General features: G+C 32.5%; 2 protein-coding genes across 4 annotated transcripts; both read right to left on the minus strand.

Annotated features, from left to right (window-relative positions):
• Positions 641–1,456, minus strand: LOC109329350 (zinc finger protein 3-like). The gene has a single exon (XM_019563019.1). The coding sequence runs from the start codon at positions 1,454–1,456 to the stop codon at positions 641–643; it is 816 nt and encodes a 271-aa protein (XP_019418564.1).
• Positions 14,455–18,215, minus strand: LOC109329879 (FT-interacting protein 1-like). Of its 3 annotated transcripts, none has more exons than XM_019563756.1 (3): positions 17,913–18,215; positions 17,367–17,424; positions 14,455–17,181 (listed from the first exon to the last, which is right to left on the minus strand). In XM_019563756.1, exon 3 carries the CDS (start codon positions 17,041–17,043, stop codon positions 14,716–14,718), a length of 2,328 nt encoding a protein of 775 aa, XP_019419301.1. In that variant the 5' UTR covers positions 17,044–17,181; positions 17,367–17,424; positions 17,913–18,215; the 3' UTR covers positions 14,455–14,715. The 3 variants fall into 3 exon arrangements, with proteins under 3 accessions (XP_019419301.1, XP_019419300.1, XP_019419299.1); XM_019563755.1 differs by having other exon boundaries at positions 17,367–17,638; XM_019563754.1 differs by lacking the exon at positions 17,367–17,424.

The following is a 20,382-nucleotide window of genomic DNA, read 5'->3' on the forward strand; positions in this document are numbered from 1 at the left end:
TAGTAGAGGATATGAATATATAAGATCATTTGATTTTAGGAGTCACAAAGAAAATATCTTAAGATTTACCATCTTAAATACTCTAAATGTTCATCTAGAATAATTTTAAAATATCTTACTACAATTACCTTTTACCATCGTTTATAGTATTGGACGTGATGAAAGATACTTTTCTTTTGTGGAATGATAATTTTTTTGTACTTCCAAAAATATTTCCTTACTTTTTTTGGTAATGAATTGATCCCTTTCAAGATTCGTGACTGTTCCTCCTAATGAGTGTCACACCCAATAATTGAATCATCGACCATGTGGATCCAATAAAATCTTAGACTACTAGATCAATGTTTTGTCAGCAGTGGAACGATAATTTATATAAAATTGATTATATATGTAATTGTTTATTACTTACTTAATTTGATGTTTTAAGTGGTAGAGTCTTCGATTGTATTATCTTTTTATCATTTATTATTTAAAAATTATAAGTATCACAAAATGGTAATATAATTTTAATTAATTAATGAAAGACCCAAAAAGGTCGCAAACTCATTAAACATTTTCCTTATTTAAAATATTGAGCTGTAACTTGAAGTCTATTTTATAAACTAAATTTTCATAATTTCATTATTGATTAAGGCATAAATTAAAGTTTAAAGGATAACTCGATTTTTTCAGCTATATCTTGCTGATTGTTGGTGTCTTTACCATTTCTCTTCTCAAGCAAACCAAATTCAAATCCTGATATTCCAGACCCATAGTTAAACCTTGAACTCAGTGGATATTGAAATGAACTATTTCCAATCTCAAACATACCAGGGCTTGTGCAATAACCAGTGCTTGTCTTTGGTGGATGATGGAATGTATTGTTATCTATATTCTCCTGAGAAAAATGCGTAGTCCCATCATTGAAGCTAGGTGTCCCTGCAACCTGAAATGTTCCATGCATTCCACCACCTTGGTAACTAGGTAGGGGTAGTGATGATGGGAAATTATAGTGTCCACTTCTTGCTTGAAATAATTTTAAACCTTCTTTTGTTTGTTTGATACTTTGCTCCCATTTGTGTCCATTTTGGTGGCCACCTAATGCTTGTGGAGTGTGGAAGATTTTCTCACACAAGGCACAAGGGTAAGGACCTTTTTGTGAACCCTTGAAAGGCTTGAGAAGGACACCAAAAAGTTTGGGATACTTTGAATCTTCATTTGCATTAGGATCTTCTTCCATGATGATTTCCTTCTTCTTATCAGGGACTGCTTTAGGTTCTTCAACCACTGATATCCCTTTACCTTTCTCTTGGTTCTTTGATGCAGATTCTTGGTCTATTACCATTTTCTTGTTTGTTTTCAGATTGGTTCCATGTTTCTCACTTGGTTTTCTCTTTTCCTTATTTGGGGGCTGGTTATATGGGGACAAAGTGCTAGGCATGGTAGAGAGAGAAAAGCTATTACTGAAGGAGTACATTGTGTTTTGGTAGGTACAAGAGAGGATGTTTGGCACATTTAGGTTTGGATGATATTGAAGGTATATATAGTGACCAGATGCAGATGTAGGTTTTAATTATAGTATATATCCTTCTTAACTTAATGTATAAAAGTATTCATGTATCTTAGCTTTAAGAAGAATCATGTATGACAATTAATGCATTATCTTTAGGACATAAATATATACGAATAAATAAGGAAACATTAAATTTAAATGTGCTTAAACAAAAAATTTCTATATCTAATTACGCGTGAGTACTTTCGAAAAACATTAAAAATAAATTTGATTAATCTAGGATATGCATGTAAGAAAGTGAGAGTGATATAAGGAATATTGTGAAACCCGAATCGAATATCAAATTGGAAGAGGTTCCATATCAGATTTAATTAATTTAAATAGTTAAGATATCTAATCAGACCAGATGATTTTAAATATAGTATTTTTTATCTATAAATATAATTATATATAAATGTAAAATTTTATATAATTAATAATTATATATAATTATATTTTAGTAATATCTTTCTATTTTTTTTATAGAAGTAAAACAAAAGATTAAAGTAATGTTTTATTTTTTAAATTAAGTGAACCTTCAATTTTACTTCTCATTATATTCCAATTTAATCGGGTTTTACACTGACAATAAGATATTACTCTCTTTTAATAATGTAGGTGGGTTAATAAAGCTTTGTTGTTTTGTAATGATCCTACCTGAATATAATTGCCTCGGTGTAGAATACTTGTGGTACAAAAAATATCCTTTCCAAATAATTTAATTTAGTTTAAAATATCATGCATATTAATTATGAAAATTAGTCCTAGTTTAATCATTCACGTAATAATGACGAGGAAGATACATCTTAATTTAGGATCTTGGTTATTTTACAAGTATTAAATATTATACATTAACCATCCCAAAACAGTCTAACATTATAATGATAGTTTTAGTAAAATTACATAAATCATCCATCATTTTTTAAACTTATACAAGTTATCTCTAATTATATACATACATACACACACCACTCATATAAGAAAGATAAGTGTAATTTTTTATACAAAAATTGTGACAAGTATAATTAAGTTAAGCAAATCAAAATAGTATAAGATTTATTATCTATTCATTATTTTGGTTAGTTATAATATAATATAAGAGTGATTTAAACATCTCCATTGAATTATTGATACCCTTTGTAACGAATCATTCTTATATTATATTTTAACTAACCAAAATAATGAATAGATATTGACTCTTGTAATATTTGGAGTTGTCTTTACGGTATACCATATTTTGTTTGATTTTATTACGCTCGTCACCATGTTTATTTAAAAAATTACACTTATTTCTCCTATAGGGGTGGTTACTGTAATGTATATATAATTCGGGGTAGTTTGTGTATATTTAAAAAATGGAGGAGCGATTTATATAATTTCACTAAAATTTATGGGCTATCAATATAATTTACTCTAAAATATATCATTTATAAATCAATATACAATATAGTTAAGGCTAAAACACATTTTTCATCTTTAACTTAATTAAAACCGTGAAGGTCACTAGAAGATATGAATAATGCCACCTTAAAACTTTTCTTACTTAGAACATTCAACACAAATCATACTATTTTAAATGATTTAGTGTTTGTAATCATAAGATCAACTAATACTCAAAGAAATAAATATTTTGATTTGTCTGTGTAGAAAGGTATTGATTCTAGTTAGAAAACAGTTTAAAAAGAGACATTAGAAAAATCTTAACACGAGAAATGGGGCTTAATTGCGCATGAGTAATATTGTAGTGATTTAAACAACTTTTTGGTTTAATTGAACTTTCACCCAAACAGATGAGTGTCTATAAACAAGTGGTTTTGTTTGGATATTGTTTGATTAAAGATGGTCACTTAATTCGAAGTTGAGACATGTTAATGAATAAACGCTTGTTTAGACGGATACTAAAATTATAAACAATAAAGAGCAAGAGTATGGATACTTAGATTTAATTCACTCAAAATATGGCTTACATCTAATACTTGATAGCACCAAGATTTTATTATAACTAACTAGATCATAAATTTGACAAGTTAACAAAGTATCTTTAGGCACATGAGAATTCCTCATTTCCTTTCAACCTAGCCTCTTTAGAAGCTTGATCAGAAATTTTCATGAGAAAATAGTTCATGCACTGAAAGTCTAAGGTTTTGTACATTGTTGAAACATTTTCACGTGTTAAAAAGTATTGTTTCAAGCTTCCTCCGGAGTTATCTTTACTTCAGTAAATGATATATGTGTTTAATAGAAGTTGGCTACTTGTCTTTCAATTATATTTGTAAAGAAGATCTTCCTCCTGACTTTGGAATGATTTTGATGATGACACTAAAACTATTAAAATCAAAAAAGGAAGAAGATCACGTAGACATAAAAGATTCAAGTTTCAAGAGAATTATAGATTAAAGTCTCCATATAGGTACTTTTATTCTAACACTCACTTCAATATTTAGTAGCAATGCTCAAACTAATCAAGATCATTTTTAAAAGAATTGAATATGTCTAAAATGCAAAGTCAAATTGCTAAGTAATGAGTTACTTGACCTGGCTAACAGGTTACGAGAACTAGCTAACAAGTTACCTAAACTGTGAGGCAGTTGGTAACAGGTTACTGGAACTGTGTTGGACCAGACTGCTACCGGGGAGCCTCCAACCACCGGGGAGTTCCATTGTTACATGGGTATGGGAAGAGTGAAGAGTCACAAGTGAGACACCACGTCTTGAACCAAAACCTTAAGGCATTAGTTCCATGGGCCTTTCCTCCTTATACACTCTTTCACTCTTCCCCACCTATCCAATGTGGGACTTCACACTTGAATAAACCCAACAAACTGCATAACAGGTTACCCGCCTGAAAAAAAGTTACAAAGCAAAACTGACTGATATAACCGATTAATTCATTATATTAATTGATTACCACCTTGGACATAACATTTGGATAATCGATTACCACTTTGTGACAATCGATTACACATAATTGTTGAAACCATATTTTCAAATTCAAATGAATAGCTTTCATCCATATTCTCCCAACAACTAATTCATCCCCTTTTAGTTGGCATCTTGAACTTGCAATTGGCACCAGAGTTTATTTTTAGAATTTATTATCAAATCTGATCATGTATCTAAGATGGCCTCAAGATCATTTCTTGAAGAAGGTTCCAACATCAATCGTCCTCCAAGCTTTGTTGGAGAATGCTATGACTTCTGAAAAATCAGGATGAAAATATTTATAGAATCTCAAGACCTGGATATTTGGAACGCAGTTGAGGAAGGACCTTATGAACCCTTCACCATTGTTAACAGTGAAAGGGAAGTAAAGCCAAAATCCATGTGGAATGATGAAGATAAAAAGAAAGTGCAATACATTCTCAAAGCAAAGAACATCTTGACTTCAACACTTGGATTGACGAGTACTTTAGAGTGTCAAATTGCAAATCTGCCAAAGAAATGTGAGACACTCTAGAGACTATACACAAAGGAATTGAGGAGTTTAAAAGGTCGAGACTCAATACTTACTCTCACGAATATGAAATGTTTCATATGAAGCCTGAAGAGAAAATACTTGATATTCAAAAGAGATTAACTCACCTTACAAACCATCTGTTTGCACTTGGAAAAGTATTGTCAAACTGTGACTTGAACTTGAAAGTTCTAAGATCACTCTCAAGACAATGGCAACCTAAAGTGACAACCATTTCAGAAAAGAAAATCTTATCTAAGATGTCATTGGCTGCACTATTTGGAAAGTTACAAGAGCATGCGTTGGAATTGACCCAACTTGAATAGCATGAAGAGCAAGAGAAGAAGAGAAAGAATATTTCTTTCAAAGCTAAAGCAGAGGCATATGAATCTTCAAAAGATGAATCAGAAAAAGAGGAAATAGAAGACATGAGCATGCTGGTGAAAAAGTTCAGTAAATTCCTGAATAGGAATAAAAATGGTAAGGTTGGACAACCAAGGAAATTCACCTAAAGAAATGAAGTTTCCACTTCAAATCAAAGCTTAAATTGTTTTAAATGTTGAAAACCTGGTCACATGAAGATGGAATGTCCTACTTTAAAGAATAATCCCTTCAAGGCAAAATTTGAAAAGAAGACCGGTAGATATGCTTATATTGCATGGGAGGATAATGACTTAAGTTCCACTTCAGAATCATAAAATGTAGAGCAACCTCATCTCTCTTTAATGACGTCTTATCATTCTGATGATGATGAAGTGAAACTGAACTTTTAAATAAGCCATCTTTTTTTGATTTAAAAATTCTTTCAATGAACTGCATAGTGAATACGTCAAACTCACTAAAATTTGTTTCAAACAAAAAACTAAGATTGACGCATTCCGCAACGAACCTTCTTCTTCATCTTGTCCAAATTGTATTACTCTTGAAAGTAAAATTTCATCTTTGAGTCTTCAACTTAAAAATCTTAATAAGAGTAGTACAAAATTGGATGACATGCTGAAAACAGAAAGACACTCCACTGACCGTAGAGGTCTCGGTTTTTCTAAACCTTCTTCACTTAAGAAAAATGAGGTGTCTAATAAAATTATCTTTCAAAAGAAAAATATCCTTACTCATCATATTTCTAAATCTAAACCAAAGATACAAATACATCAACCCAACTACACTTACTGTCTAAATCATAAGCATAACTATGATACTTGCAAAATTAGAAAATATGGTATTCCCTTAGGACATTTTCAATGGGTATAGAAAGTTAATAGCCATGTAGGACCCAAACTGAATTGGGTACCTAATGTTACTTAATTTTTTTTATAGGAATATTTGGGAGCCGCCAGCAACTTATGGTATTTGGATAGCGGCTGCTCAAAACACATGACAAACGATAAAGGAAAGTTCTTTGTCCTTGATGTAGGATTATGGTATTCTAAAGGAAGTATATGTATCTGGCGGAATATTCGGATTCAGACTTTGCTGGATGCAAATCTGAGAGGAAAAGTACAAGTGGTACTTGTCATATCCTTGGAAATGCCCTAGTCTCTTGATCTTGTAAAAAAACAAGCTTGTGTTGCTCTAAGTACTATTGAGGCAGAATACATAGTTTCAAGGAGTTGATGTGCCCAAAGAAAAATAGATTGACATAGATTTCAAAACTCTGAGTTCACTTTGTGATAATATACAATACATAGGAACGATAGTTAAGTCTGGCATAGCAACAAAATGGATTTCTACTACTCTATATGTAGATACTCCAAACGGGAAATTGAAATAGGTAAGCAAAGGTCTTTCAGTGAATCTGTGAGAAACCAAAATATTCTATCTGTGGGTAACTTAAACATAGAGGGTCGTTTCATTCATTACATGTTAAGCTACATCATAGTTCCAAAGCTTTCAAACCATTCGCAAGTAAATGATATGGAACTATAATTGATGTATGCTATGAAATGCAATGTTCCAATTAATTGGATATTGATGACAATGAGACAAATTTGTATCTTTAGAAGTGAGTACGGACCATTTCCTTATACCACTCTCATAACTGCTATACTTGGACATTCTGGTGTTTCATTTGATGGAGAATCTAAAATTACACTCGATACTCGCGATAAGATTGATGTGGATATAATCCACAAAATGGATTCCTTTCGAGATTACAATGACATGATCTACAAGCATCATGGTGATCAACAAACTGCACATCAAGAAAATCCTTCTGCTGACCCTTATACTCATCCCTCATTTCATGTTGAATCATCTTCTTCTGAATAGACTCCTACCAATAAAATGATAATGGATATTTTTTTCTCGCTTAAGCGCTACATCACTACACGTATGGGTGCTCTGAATATAGTGAATCATCAAGTCCAAGAAGAGCTTAGACGCTTAGCAAATCGCTTGGACTATGTTGACTTGGACTCTCAGAAAGCTGATACAAATCATTAGGAGTAGCAGTCTAGCATTCTAGGATTTTACTTATGTATTTTGTTGTCGTTGTTGTTATTGTTATTTCAAAACTACTATTTCTATTGTTGTTTTTATTCGTGCTTTCCAATATTACTTCAGAACATCTTGCTGATATTGATGATGTATGAATTATGTTTCTAAACTACGGTTTCAAATGTTATGTTATGACATGATATATAACTCTCTAAGATTTGATATTATTTAAAATTCATAACATACAAAATTATTACCTTGGCTTGTTTATAAGTCAAACATATCTTGTTACCCTTTTCTGTATATATCTGTATATGGTGCTAGACAAAACTAGCTTTTTCTTTTTTGATGAATTCAATAGGGAGAGAAAAGTTCGAGTTGTATTTTTCTGTAAAATCTTTTTAGGCACATGCAATAAAACAAAGGGGGAGTATACAATATAGAGGAAGCATATTCTAACTTTCAACAAAGTTATATCATCTACATATTCTGAACCTCAAAAAAATTCAAGATCTCCATTTTCAAAAGATATTGGTTTGTTATCATCAAAATGGGGAGATTATGGAGAAGATCTTGCTCCTGACCTTGACACGATTTTGATGAAGACGCCAATATCACAAAAACAAGAAAAGGAAGAAGACCATGAAGACGTAGTAGATTCAAGCTTAAAGAGAATTATAGATTAAAGTCTTCATATAGGTATTTCTATCCTAACACTCACTTTAATATTTAGTAGCAATGCTCAAACTAATCAAGATCAATTTTAAAAGAATTGGATATGTCTAAAATGTAAAGTCAAATTTATAACTAGTGAGTTACTTGACCTGGCTAACAAGTTACTAGAAATACATAACAGGTTACCTGAACTGTGAGGCAGTTGGTAACAGGTTACTTGAACTGCATAACGGGTTACCGGACTGAGAAAACAGTTACAAAGTAAAAATGATTGATATAACCGATTAATTCATTGTATTAATGGATTACCACCTTGGACAGAAGATTTGGATAATCGATTACCACTTCGTGACAATCGATTACATAAAAGTTGTTGAAATTTTCAAATTCAAATGAACAGCTTTCATCCAAAGTGAATAGATTTCACTCAAATCGTGTCTCCTCTTCATGGAAGGTTATCATGGCTAATTGGAAGCCTATGTAATGACATTGAGACATCTAAAATCAACATACATCATAACACACGGAATATACAATTGCTTACAATCATACAAAACTTTCAAACACTTAGTAAACAATTTTCTGCATATTTTTCTTAAGCAACTTTGTTTCTAAACTTTCATATTTTCTAAAGTTGCTTGATAAAGTGCAAAGTGTTCTAAACTTTCAAAAAGATTAAGAGCATTGTAGACTAAGTATTTATATTGTGAGATCAAGTATTGCCAGTTATAGAATTGTCAAAACTTGTTAAGGCAATCGAAAGTCATTGTAAAATTCTTCATCTTGGTTGTAAACCTTTCATCACAATGGTGTATTGAGAATGGGAAAAGAGTTCACTTGAAAATGGAATTTTCAAGGATAGATAACTTGTGAGCGTGTAAGATACAAAAATATCAGGAAGAGAAATTGTAATTATAATGCAAATTATCTAGTGGAAAAATCTCTTGTGTGGCAAGAGTACTGGATGTAACATTCGGTGGACAAGAAGGCGAACCAATATAAAAACTCTTTTATGTAATATTCTTCTACTTATTCTTGTTATTTAATTTTGTTTTACTTATTTGAATTTTGTATAAATAATTCGTTGCACATAAACTTTGATAAAGTAGCAGAAAAATCGATCATGTTCTCTCAATAACTAGTTCACTTCTCTTTCTAGTTGGCATCTTGAACTTACAATATTTTTAATTATTATTATTTTCTCTCATTTTGTTAGCCTAAAATAACATAGCATTTTAGAAATAAATGTATGATTATAGAAGTTGTTTGTAATTATTTTTTTAATGTTTTCTGAATTTCTCAATTACAAATTTGTTGGGTACGTGAACACCTACAAGTAATAGATCCAACAGATATCCAAAAATGATAGTTAGAGTCCAAATATGAATAACAAGATAAGAATAGATTTATACACTACCTGAATCATTGTCATCCCTTGTAGTGAATGAATTAGAGAAATAAATGTCATATCTAGGTAGTATAAAAAATTAATAAAATATTAATATTAAAAAAAAATATTACTTATCCAATATATAAAATGAAACCCTTGTTGAAAGTTTAATTAATGAATTAAATTAATTAGTTGTAATTTAATTTATGAACAATTAGAGTAAGTTGGAAAAATAGAATTAAAACTTATTAATTTGTGTATTGGAGTACAAACGGCTACAATATCATATAAAAATAGTAATTAAATTTCAAGAGAGAAGTTATCATATAGAGTTGTAATCAAGTGTGTTCCAAATACAAATATAGTATTTATTCTTACGTGAATGGTAATGAGATGTTTTTTTCTCGAAATATTGAAAAATGAAAGTTTAATTTTGAAGCCTCTTGGAATTTGATTAATTTTTATTCAATTTTTGCATGCGGAAGAAGAAAACTTAAATTTTGAAAATAATCAAGACCATGTTCATACCCGCTTGAAATTTTCATGATCTATTTGAGAAATTAAGCAAAAATAAAAACGAAATAGCATTGAAATTCAGTTTTATTAACCATTTAGAATTGTCTTGAAAGGTATGATATACATACATTATTGGACCTTTTAAACAACAGTCAAAAAGACCTTAGAAAAATTGAATATTTTCATGTAAAATATGTAAAAGACATATTAGACATTTTAGAAGTAGAAATATTTTTATATAAAATAATTTTTAATTAGTTCTATTTTATTTTTTTCATGTTTATTTTAAGAAAAGAGTAAAATACTCATTTTAGTCTCTCATGTTTTTCGACCTTACCAGTTTAGTCCTTAAAAAAAGGAAAAACCTAAAATGGTTCCCAAAAATTTCAAATGTGAGTCAAATTAGTCATTTTGGGGTCAAATTAGTCCCTACCAAGTGTTGTAAAACATGCTAAAAATAACTAATTTAACCCACATTTAAAAATTATGGGGACCATTTTGTGTTTTTCAAATTTTGAAGGACTAAACTGGTAAGGTCGAAAAATATGAGGAATTGAAATGAGTATTTACTATTAGAAAAACGATGATGATAAACTACTTTTAAATCTTTATCCTAAACTCGTATACTTAGAATATTTCAACAATGGACCTAACATATTCACGGAGAATTGCCTCAAAGTGAATTGTCCCAAAAACACAATCTACATCATGATATTTTATTTCATAATTGAATTTTTTTAAAAAGGCCCAAAGTTAATGATTTCTCAATAGGTAATGTTACTCTAATATTCAACCACAAGGCTAATATGGTAGCAATCAAAAAGATGGTTGTCGGTACTAGATGTCATAACGAGTTTTGAAATTTATTAACATTTACCAAAAAGAATAATATTAATAATCTGGCATGTACCAAAATGATTAAAAGAACGCCTAATAACTTATTTAACATTATATGAAGTATTTGAAACACACTAGATAAATATCATTTGAGTAATATTTCCAAAGGAGTTACAAGTAGATTAATGGGTTCTCTAATTATTAATGGTTCTACAACGGATAAACTTTCTTTATATGCAATAGTACTTAGAATGACTACTAGAAAAATATATAAAAGATCGGTAGGCCATGTGGGTTCTTCATGATAATTATGAGACATTCCTTTAGCCAATTTAGCTCTTAATATAGGATTACTCACATTAAGTTTTTTTTGTTATTGAGATAGGTGAAGTTTTATAGATATATCCTCCGAAAAAATCAAACATGATAATTTTTTATTATACGGCTCAAGCATGAACCAAATGAACTAAATGTATCCATAGAACAAAATTATGTGGTATACACATATAAATCTTGTGTAAGAAAAGGATGTGATTCTCTTTTAAGGAGTTACAGTTTTATTCATGGTGAAAAGTTAAGTTCTTATAATTTAATTTTATTAAATAAATGTTAAATACCCAAGAAGTTGTTGGGATTGTTATCGCCCCAAAAAATATCAAGATTTTTTACATATTTTTTGTACAAATGATATGATCATATCTCTATTCTTCTTTAGATCTACTTGTTTCATTCTCTTAGTATCATAAATTGAGTCAATGTATAAGAAATAAATGCATTTCCATACTATTAAGTTAAGTGAAAGAGATAAGACATAATCCATATTAGATCACATCACTTAAGGCGTTTTTGATAAATTGTAGTATTTTTTACTCATTTGCCCATGTGAGTAGGGATGGCAAAAAAACCCGTACCCGCGGGTAAAACCCGTACGAGCACGGGTACGGGTCACAAACGGGTACCCACGGGTATTATAAACGGGTTTTTAAAAATACTCGTAGTACATACGGGCGGGTACGAGTATTATGGTACCCGTACCAGCGGGTACCCATTATTTATATGATTAATATATTATATTTAATTAAAATAAAAAAATACATTATTCTAACATTTATTACACTAAGTATATTTTTTCCTTTTAGTTTGTTTACATATTTTATTGAGTTTGGTGATGAAACACCCTACAAATATTATTACATGTCTAGAAACAAACATATTTTACAAAGAATATATATACTTTTGTTAAAGAAATGAGAACATAAAATCACACAAATAGAAAACACCAATAAATTTAGTATTTTTGTCAAATATTCAATCAAAATGTACAAAAATAATTAAGTTTCATCTTATTTGAAACACAGTAGAAGTAAAAATTTATTTATAATAGAGGAAACTCGCGGGTACCCATTGTACCGCGAGTACCCAGAAATACTCACAAATACCCGCACACGGGTACCCATATGGGTACGGGCGAGTACGGGTATTACTCTTCTATTTTGAAACGGGTAGCAGGTAGCTACTACCCGTGCCCGTTGCCATCCCTACATGTGAGATTCTTATTTCTTAAAGAATACTCGGTGCACAATATTGTTCTTATGCTTATTGTTATTCTTGTAAGAAAATGTGCGTCCCAAATGTATAAAGGATGAGAGAAATCATTTGTCATTATAAAATATAAAAGTATGAATATATTATGAGATCAAATAAAAATAAAAATGATGTTTATCATTTTGGAGAAAAATTACATGTTATTCCTAATTTATGGAGATATATAATAAATTATAAAATAATGTGTGAAACTCTATAAAAATAAGGATTTAATATGTATACACTAACATATAAGTGTTTTTACATTGTCAGCAAATCATCCATAATTTATATGTTAACCATTATTAACTCTCAAACAAAAATAATATAAATTAATAGTAAATAATACACTGACAATGTAAAAAACTTGACATTGGATAGATTTTAAATTCTAAAAATAAAATTGGTATTCTTCAATGAAGGTAACCTTATTTTGGTGGAACTTATGGAGTCACTTCATGTGCAAGACACGATTGGTTGAGTCTAGTCATAGAAAATATTCTCTTCAAAGAAACTGACCTTCCCTCCGTCTATAGGGCCATTCACTGGAGTTGGAATAAACACACATTTAATTATAAATTCAAATGTGACTTAAAGTCATATACTTGGGCCGTCCAATCAAATAATATTTTAAGTCACACTCCCATAATTCATTGTGTCTTAGGAGAATCCCCTTCAACTTAACAAAATTAGATTAATTTGTTTGGAAATATCAAAATATATATCTTATTCTTTTAAATAAAACATATTTGTAGTAGGAAATATTATTATTTCTAGTATTCTAAAACTCGGCTCGAAACGGCCGGTACAATGGGTTCTACCCTGAACCGGACATCTGATCAGTTTGAACCCCTCATCTAACCGGTTTCGAATCAGTATTGGATTGGCTCAGTTCAACTCAGTCAATTTAAGTCTAAAATTAATGACTCGAATGGTTGGATCAGTTGGACCGACTGAGTTAATCAAAAAATATTGTTTAAAAACAACTTAAACAATATCATTTTGAGATGAAAAAAATCAAATACTTTTAACTTACTTTTAGTTATATTTGTCTTCTGTTAGCTTATGTTATACCAAAAAATTTGTTGTTTACATAAATTTTAAATTTATGTGCACTTTTGTTGCAATTAAAGCAGAATACATATGTTGTTTGACAATGTCTTCAACTTATTTATGAGGGACATCTCCAAAAGGGATTAGTTACTTACCCAAAATGGTAAGGAGAACCCTTAGTAGTACTAAAAAACATATTTGTGACAATTCATAGTATTGAAATATTCTTTGTTTATTTAATTAAGTATAATAATGTTTTTAAATTTGGAATATGGAGCTATTAAATAATGTTAACTAATATTACGAATTGTTTAGATTTATTAATGTAAACCGAGTCAACCGGTCTGATCTAACCATTGACTCATTAACTCAATACTCTGACTGAGTCATTAACTTGTGTCAATTTAATAACACTAATTATTTCTCCCCCACATGAAAATTGAACCATTGCAAATTGCTTACGTATTAATGGAAAATGCATTAACATAAATACATCAATAAGAAGAGGTAATATAAAAATTTGCAAATTAAAAAAATGAGTCAAACTAAATTATCCCACACTAACACCTTGGTTACACTGACACCAAGTGATGCAGTCAATAGTCAATACAGCCAAAACATCACTTGTAACACCCAAGGCAATTTACGAGGATTTTAAACCTCCAATGAGATGCACCCGAAAATACGTGCAGGGTTATCACCAAAATAAATGAGTTTGGAAAGAAAATGAGTGTTAATACGTTAAAAGGTGTGATAATAGCATCCAAAACAAAAAGCAAACAAGGTGGTTGTTCACCTGTTTCATCTAATGGTGTAAGGCACCATTGGATTCCCAAAATTGAGGATTTGATTATTGGGATCAACACTTGTTTGGAGGGACAAACACGAACCTCGAATTGAATTAATTTCTTACAAGAAAAGATGAGGAATATTCTTGGTAGTACCAAAAAAAAAAATCAACTGCTTCAAAAAGCTGAGAGCAAAATAACAGATACCTTGATAGTCATTTTAGGTCGATAAAAGCAAACTTCCATTGAGAAATTTTACTGCATCTAATTAAACAAAGTTTTGAGTTAAGCAAAAGTAGATTTAAACTCAGCCTAACAAGTTACAAATTTAACAGAGACTCACATTAGAGTTCAAATTTAAAAACAGAAAATTAAACCAAAGCTACGGCCTTCAGAAAAAGGCTATAACAATTAACATCAAACAGAAACCAAAATCTGAACTTTTCATGACTCAAAGCATGCAGTCAGTTCTTGCGGGAAGCCTTCGGAAGAAATTCAGCGGCACAGAAGGAAGTTTGTGCCGGAACCTTGGATGTCTCAACACATAAATTCCACCCAGGAGAGCCACAACTTGGAATGGAGTGACATAGAGTACAATGGCAGCAATCAAACAGAAAATTACAAACAGCGCAGTAGCTCTTGGATCACGCCAGCTGAGCAAAGACTGCAGCCTCTCCCCTTGAGTGGCCAAATCACCAACCACAGTCTGTATCCTCCCAGCAATACTTCTAAGCCGATCATACCGCATCCTCACGATGTCAGAAGGTCTGGTAGTTGGGAAGGTGTCGAACTCTTCATCTAGTTCATCAGGGTGTGCAGAATCTGCATGAGAGAGACGAGTGTCCATGTGAGGAGGGTGCCTTGGCCTCCACCTATAGTGCCAAACTCCAATCAAGAAGAGGTACAGGAATATTGTGGGTAAGATAAGCTCAGGGTACATGACCAGTATTATAAACAAAATGTGTATAAGAACCGTTGTTACAGGGTTTTTCCAATTGCAAATCTGATCAAACCATTTCCCTACAGCAATTAATCCACTCAAAACTCCCATAATCCGGAAAAAGTTGGCCTTACTTCTTCTCATACTCCACATGTGGGAACCTACATCCAGCATATATTCCACTATCTCCTTTCTCAATGGTGGCTCAGCGCGACTAAGTCGCATTGACACAATCTGAGTGGCTTGGTGCCTCAGACTATCAAGTTGACTCACAGTCAGTGGATGAATGTAATGCATCTTAGGCAACAACGGGTGTGAATACATGTGCATCATATTAAGCAAAGAAGAACAAGTAAACCTCACAGCAAGGTGAATTTCACCCATTTTCTTCACCCCAGTTGGGTGAAGAACAATAAGTGGATAGGAGTGTGTATAGACTCTATCAGTCTCAAGGGTAGAAAGACGGATCCTTACCTTCCCAATCCTTGAATCTTTTGCTCCTCCAGCCTTATCACCTCCACTCAAATGACAGTTATCAAACACACCAATGGTAACGACAGTGCAAGGATCAAAAACCTCCCAAGTATATTGTTCGTTCCACCTTGGTGTAAAGCTATCAATGATTGTCCTTGTCCGCACCCACTTCTGCCCATATTTTGCAACACAATAAGCATCTGTTGTACCCCTCCCATCTTTCGTTTTCATCGGCATCAAACCCTGAGCATTCAATATCCCCAATTCAAGAACTCCGATACCGGACTTCCACAGCTGTTTGGCAGTCGGGCGAAGATCACTGCTGTGGTGAGTAGATTCATCCAAAACATGGTAACCACCTTCTAGACAGACCCTCATGTGAATCCTGCTCGAAAACTTGATTTCCTTCTTCTTTTCCCCTTCCATAACAACAACATGCCTTTCAAGATTAAACCACCTGGTGTTCACCGGTTTGTGATCTAGTCTCCTGTCCATCATCTGCAAAGGAATTGCACACCTCCCCAATACTTCCTCTTTGTTCGGGGCAACTCTGTCTTCCACACTCAAAATCAGTGGCTCTTCAAATGGTTCAGCAGCGACAAACATCAAATCCTCATTCCACATTGGATTAGTACTCCTGCTCTGAGAGACTCTAGTCCTCATGGCCTGATTTCCAAGAATAGCCTTCACAAAAACTTCAGGGTATCTACCCTTGTCAGTGGTTTGCAAGTCCTGTGCCTCAATTACATTGACCCTTAGATACCAAAGCTTTGGAGAGAGATAAACCTTGGATCTAATGTTTGCAAGAGCATCAGCACCACTAACTGTTGCCGCATCCGAATGCCAAGCTTCAGGAAAAACTTCATCAGCTTGTGTACCCATCCAAACAGCCAACATTAGCTCCCCCTTCACCTTGTCACCTTTCCTGTCCTCCAGTCTATACCACTGCGGCGCCAAAGGACTATCAGGCGGAACCCTCTTCGGGATCTCGTTGAGGTCAAAGAAGACACGGCCGATGAAGTCATCCTTCACAACATCCTTATCTTTTACAGTGACCTCCAGCACGGAAGCCTGAATTCGGTCTTTCGAGAAAGCGAAAACCTGGTTCCACTCAGGATTACTCTTCTTCTCAAAGTGCCGAGTCGTGCCTTTGTAGTTCCCCATCTTGACCTCAACATAAGGGTCACAACTGCCTGTGACATCCTTTCCAGGCAAGTCTCTCGCCTTCTGGACCCTTACATAAAGGTATTGCATCTGCTCAACAAGATCATAGGTGCTAGTAAGCTTATCACCGGAGAGCTTCCCCCCGCCGAGGTGGGGGTTGGTCTCCTTCAAGAGGAAATCTTCAGGTGAAGGCCTCTGCATTTTTTTTTTGTGGTCTTCAAAGTCTCAAAGACCCAAAAATACAAATAACGCTGCAAGCTGATTCAACAGTTTCAAATATTGAATGTTCCACACGGTGGAACACAGTTTTGAATTAATTAAACAACGGTTCCCAAGTGCCTAAAAAACAGGAAAACACAATGAAAGAGTCGTTACATTGTAGCAAATCGAGTCACCTAAATATTCGGGAAAATTTAAAATACCAAACCATAGACCATATCGAAAACTCAAAAGTGGGTATTAATGCAAAAAACATGGATTTAAACATAGATCTCTAAAACTAAACAAAAAATATGGGGACTTACAAGCAAATTGACAAAATCCTAGAGCTTCACTCCAAGCCTTTTAGATCCAATTGTTAAACTGTAAGCCCAAAATCACAAGACCCAAAAAAAAATTAGAAAATTAAAATGCAGCAAGAGATTGTAGAGAAACCCTTCAAAGTTTCATACTTCAAATCATTCTTAGACCCTGATAAGAAACAACAATCACACCCTTTAACTCAGACCACTGTTTTCTGGAGAAACAAACCTCACCCTTTCTTTATTTCCCTCTTTTTCAGCACCTTCTATGCTACCTAACCCACCAACAGAAGAAGGAGGAAATTAGAAAACCTTATCCATACTACCCCTTACACATTTCAATTATCTGTAGATTTATACACTTGTCATTTCCATATATTAAAAAAAACCTCTTTTGGAATTTGGACCAAATGGGTCTTTCAAAACAGCAAGGGTACATGGAAAAAAATCTATGAAACACTTCGTATAATGCAAAACATGGATGAGAAAAATAGTAGAAGGAAGATGAAAAAAAGCGTTGTTTTTTTTTTTCTAGTTTTAAGAAGCTACCTTGGAGAGAATGAGTTTCTTTTCTTCTGATATGGAAATAGTTTCTTTTTCTTAATATGTTTTTGAAGGGGGAAAATAAGCAATGTAGCTGGTGACTGAGATGAAAGAAGAGATAAGGGTTCAGACTTCAGAGGGTAGAGTAGAGACAACCAAGAAAAGAAAAGTGAAAAGAAAGTAAAAGAAAGTAGGGTAGGTGAGTTTCTTTTCAATTCTAGTTTCTTTTTTGTGTTGTGTTGCTTTTGGTAGGGTTAGGATCTAATGAATCTACGCAAAATATACACATAAGCTACCCTCCATTGCTTTATTTTGCACAGTACTGGACCTACTATGGTGTACACAATGGTGCTGGTACGGGGAAAACAAAATGCTTTCTAAAATGTCATATTCTAGATTAATAAAAATATATTTTATTAATTAAAAATTAAATTTTTATTATTTTTTATTTTATTTTTAGTATTATTGGTAAGATATAGTTTGATATACTATTAGGGATGATATATTCTTACCCAGTATTATTATAATGTTGTGGTGGACCCATTTCATGCGTGTGAAACACTACGGTCGGACTCACACGTGTAACAACAATTATGCAAGCATGTTGAGTTTTTTGAGAATGTATATCATATCTTTGCCCCTGGTGGGTGAGAGGAATGGTCATTTCTGTTTTTTTATTGGTAAACTTGTCATTGAAGTAACATGCATTTGTATGAAGAAAGACTACAAGACAAATGTTTTCTTCCTTTTTTAACATGTAGATGTTTTTCATTCATTGCTTTATGTGATGTTTTATGGTCATATGTCAAGATCTATTTTAATGAACAAAGATCATTAGTCCCCTAATCTTACCCCTTTCTTGTACCCTCAATTTATATTTTGACCCATAAACTAAAATAACACATAATTTGTTTCTTCTGTTAAATCTTTGTAATCATCTAAACATGTTATACAATTAATTCAACAACATATTTAGATCATGCAGTAGAAACAAATATAGATCAAGAATATCAACCTCCTGCCATTGCTATTTGATTCTCAATTGTCTTTCACGAATATTTTGACTTGCAATCGAACATTTTGACTTGTAATCGAACATTTTGATTTGCAATCAAACACTTTGACTTGCAATCAAACACTGTGATTACATTAAGTAAATTCTGAGTTTAGTTTTCTAAACCTTTACTCACTCAACGTGATGGTGTTTGTTTCTGAACTAGAGGAGTAAGATTAGTGACCCAAAACAAAGAGCAACTTATTCTAATTTATAGACCTTTATCCATCATAAAGGTCATCAGAGTACAGGTCATGGATAATGGGAGTGCAAGTTTTTCTCTCCACATAATCATTTTGTAAGTGGTACTAAGATAATGGGTTTAATATGTACAGAAAATGGATCACATTTGGAAACCAATTTTCCAATAAATATGCAAAGGATTTACACTGAAATGCATATTCAAAAACAGAATAAATCTGTTGAGAAAATCATGAGAAATTCTATCATTCTCCTACTTAGTTCATTTAACCCACCATCAATCATAACAAGAAGCACAATACATGAATCATGGCAATAAGTCCTCTAATAATGTGTATTATCTATCATGTATCACAATATATCAAGTCTCTCAATATATGCTCTTTACTTAATGAATAAACCATATGTTTATTCTAGGTCAAAACTAAATGACATTTCTCAAAATAAACAGATATGTGCACAAAAACATATGAGAAAACATCAAACTGAATAAAAGTTTCATTGAAAACAATAAATGTACGTATAATGAAAATTACATCATGGAACCAAGTCCTATTCGTACTACATGATCCTTAACATTCTTTGGTGGCATACCTTTAGTCAAAGGATCAGCAATCATCAACTCAGTACTAATTTGTTCAATGACCACTTTCTTTTCCTTCACACGCTCTCTTATGGCTAGATATTTAATGTCGATGTGTTTACTTTGACTTTCACTCTTATTGTTCTTAGCCATAAAGACCGCATCTGAGTTGTCACAATACATCTTCAATGGCCTAGAAATAGAGTCCACAATTCTAAGTTCAGATACGAAACTTTTCAACCATACACCATGCGAGGTAGCCTCAAAACAAGAAACAAACTCGACTTCCATAGTGGAAGTAGCAGTCAATGTCTGCTTTATACTTGACCAAGACACAGCTCCATCAGCTAGCATAAAAATATAACTGGATGTTGATTTCCGGGTTTCAATGTAGCCAGCATAGTCTGAATCAGACTAGCCAATTAATTCCAGATTATCAGTTTGTTTGTACATGAGCATGAAGTTCTTTGTTCCTTGAAGGTATCTCATTACCTTCTTTGCAGCTCTCCAATGGTCAATGCATGGATTAATTTGATATCTTCCCAAAACTTCAATAGCATATGCTATGTCAGGTCTGGTGCAAACCTGAGCATACATAAGGCTTCCAACAGCTGAAGCATATGGGATATTTTTCATTT

This window comes from Lupinus angustifolius, chromosome LG16 (genome assembly GCF_001865875.1).
Source record: "Lupinus angustifolius cultivar Tanjil chromosome LG16, LupAngTanjil_v1.0, whole genome shotgun sequence".
Taxonomy (NCBI): domain Eukaryota; kingdom Viridiplantae; phylum Streptophyta; class Magnoliopsida; order Fabales; family Fabaceae; genus Lupinus; species Lupinus angustifolius.

Bases quoted from the DNA above. Each gene is read 5' to 3' on its own strand.
- LOC109329350 (XM_019563019.1), bottom strand. From the start codon at position 1,456: ATGTACTCCTTCAGTAATAGCTTTTCTCTCTCTACCATGCCTAGCACT.
- LOC109329879 (XM_019563754.1), bottom strand. From the start codon at position 17,043: ATGCAGAGGCCTTCACCTGAAGATTTCCTCTTGAAGGAGACCAACCCC.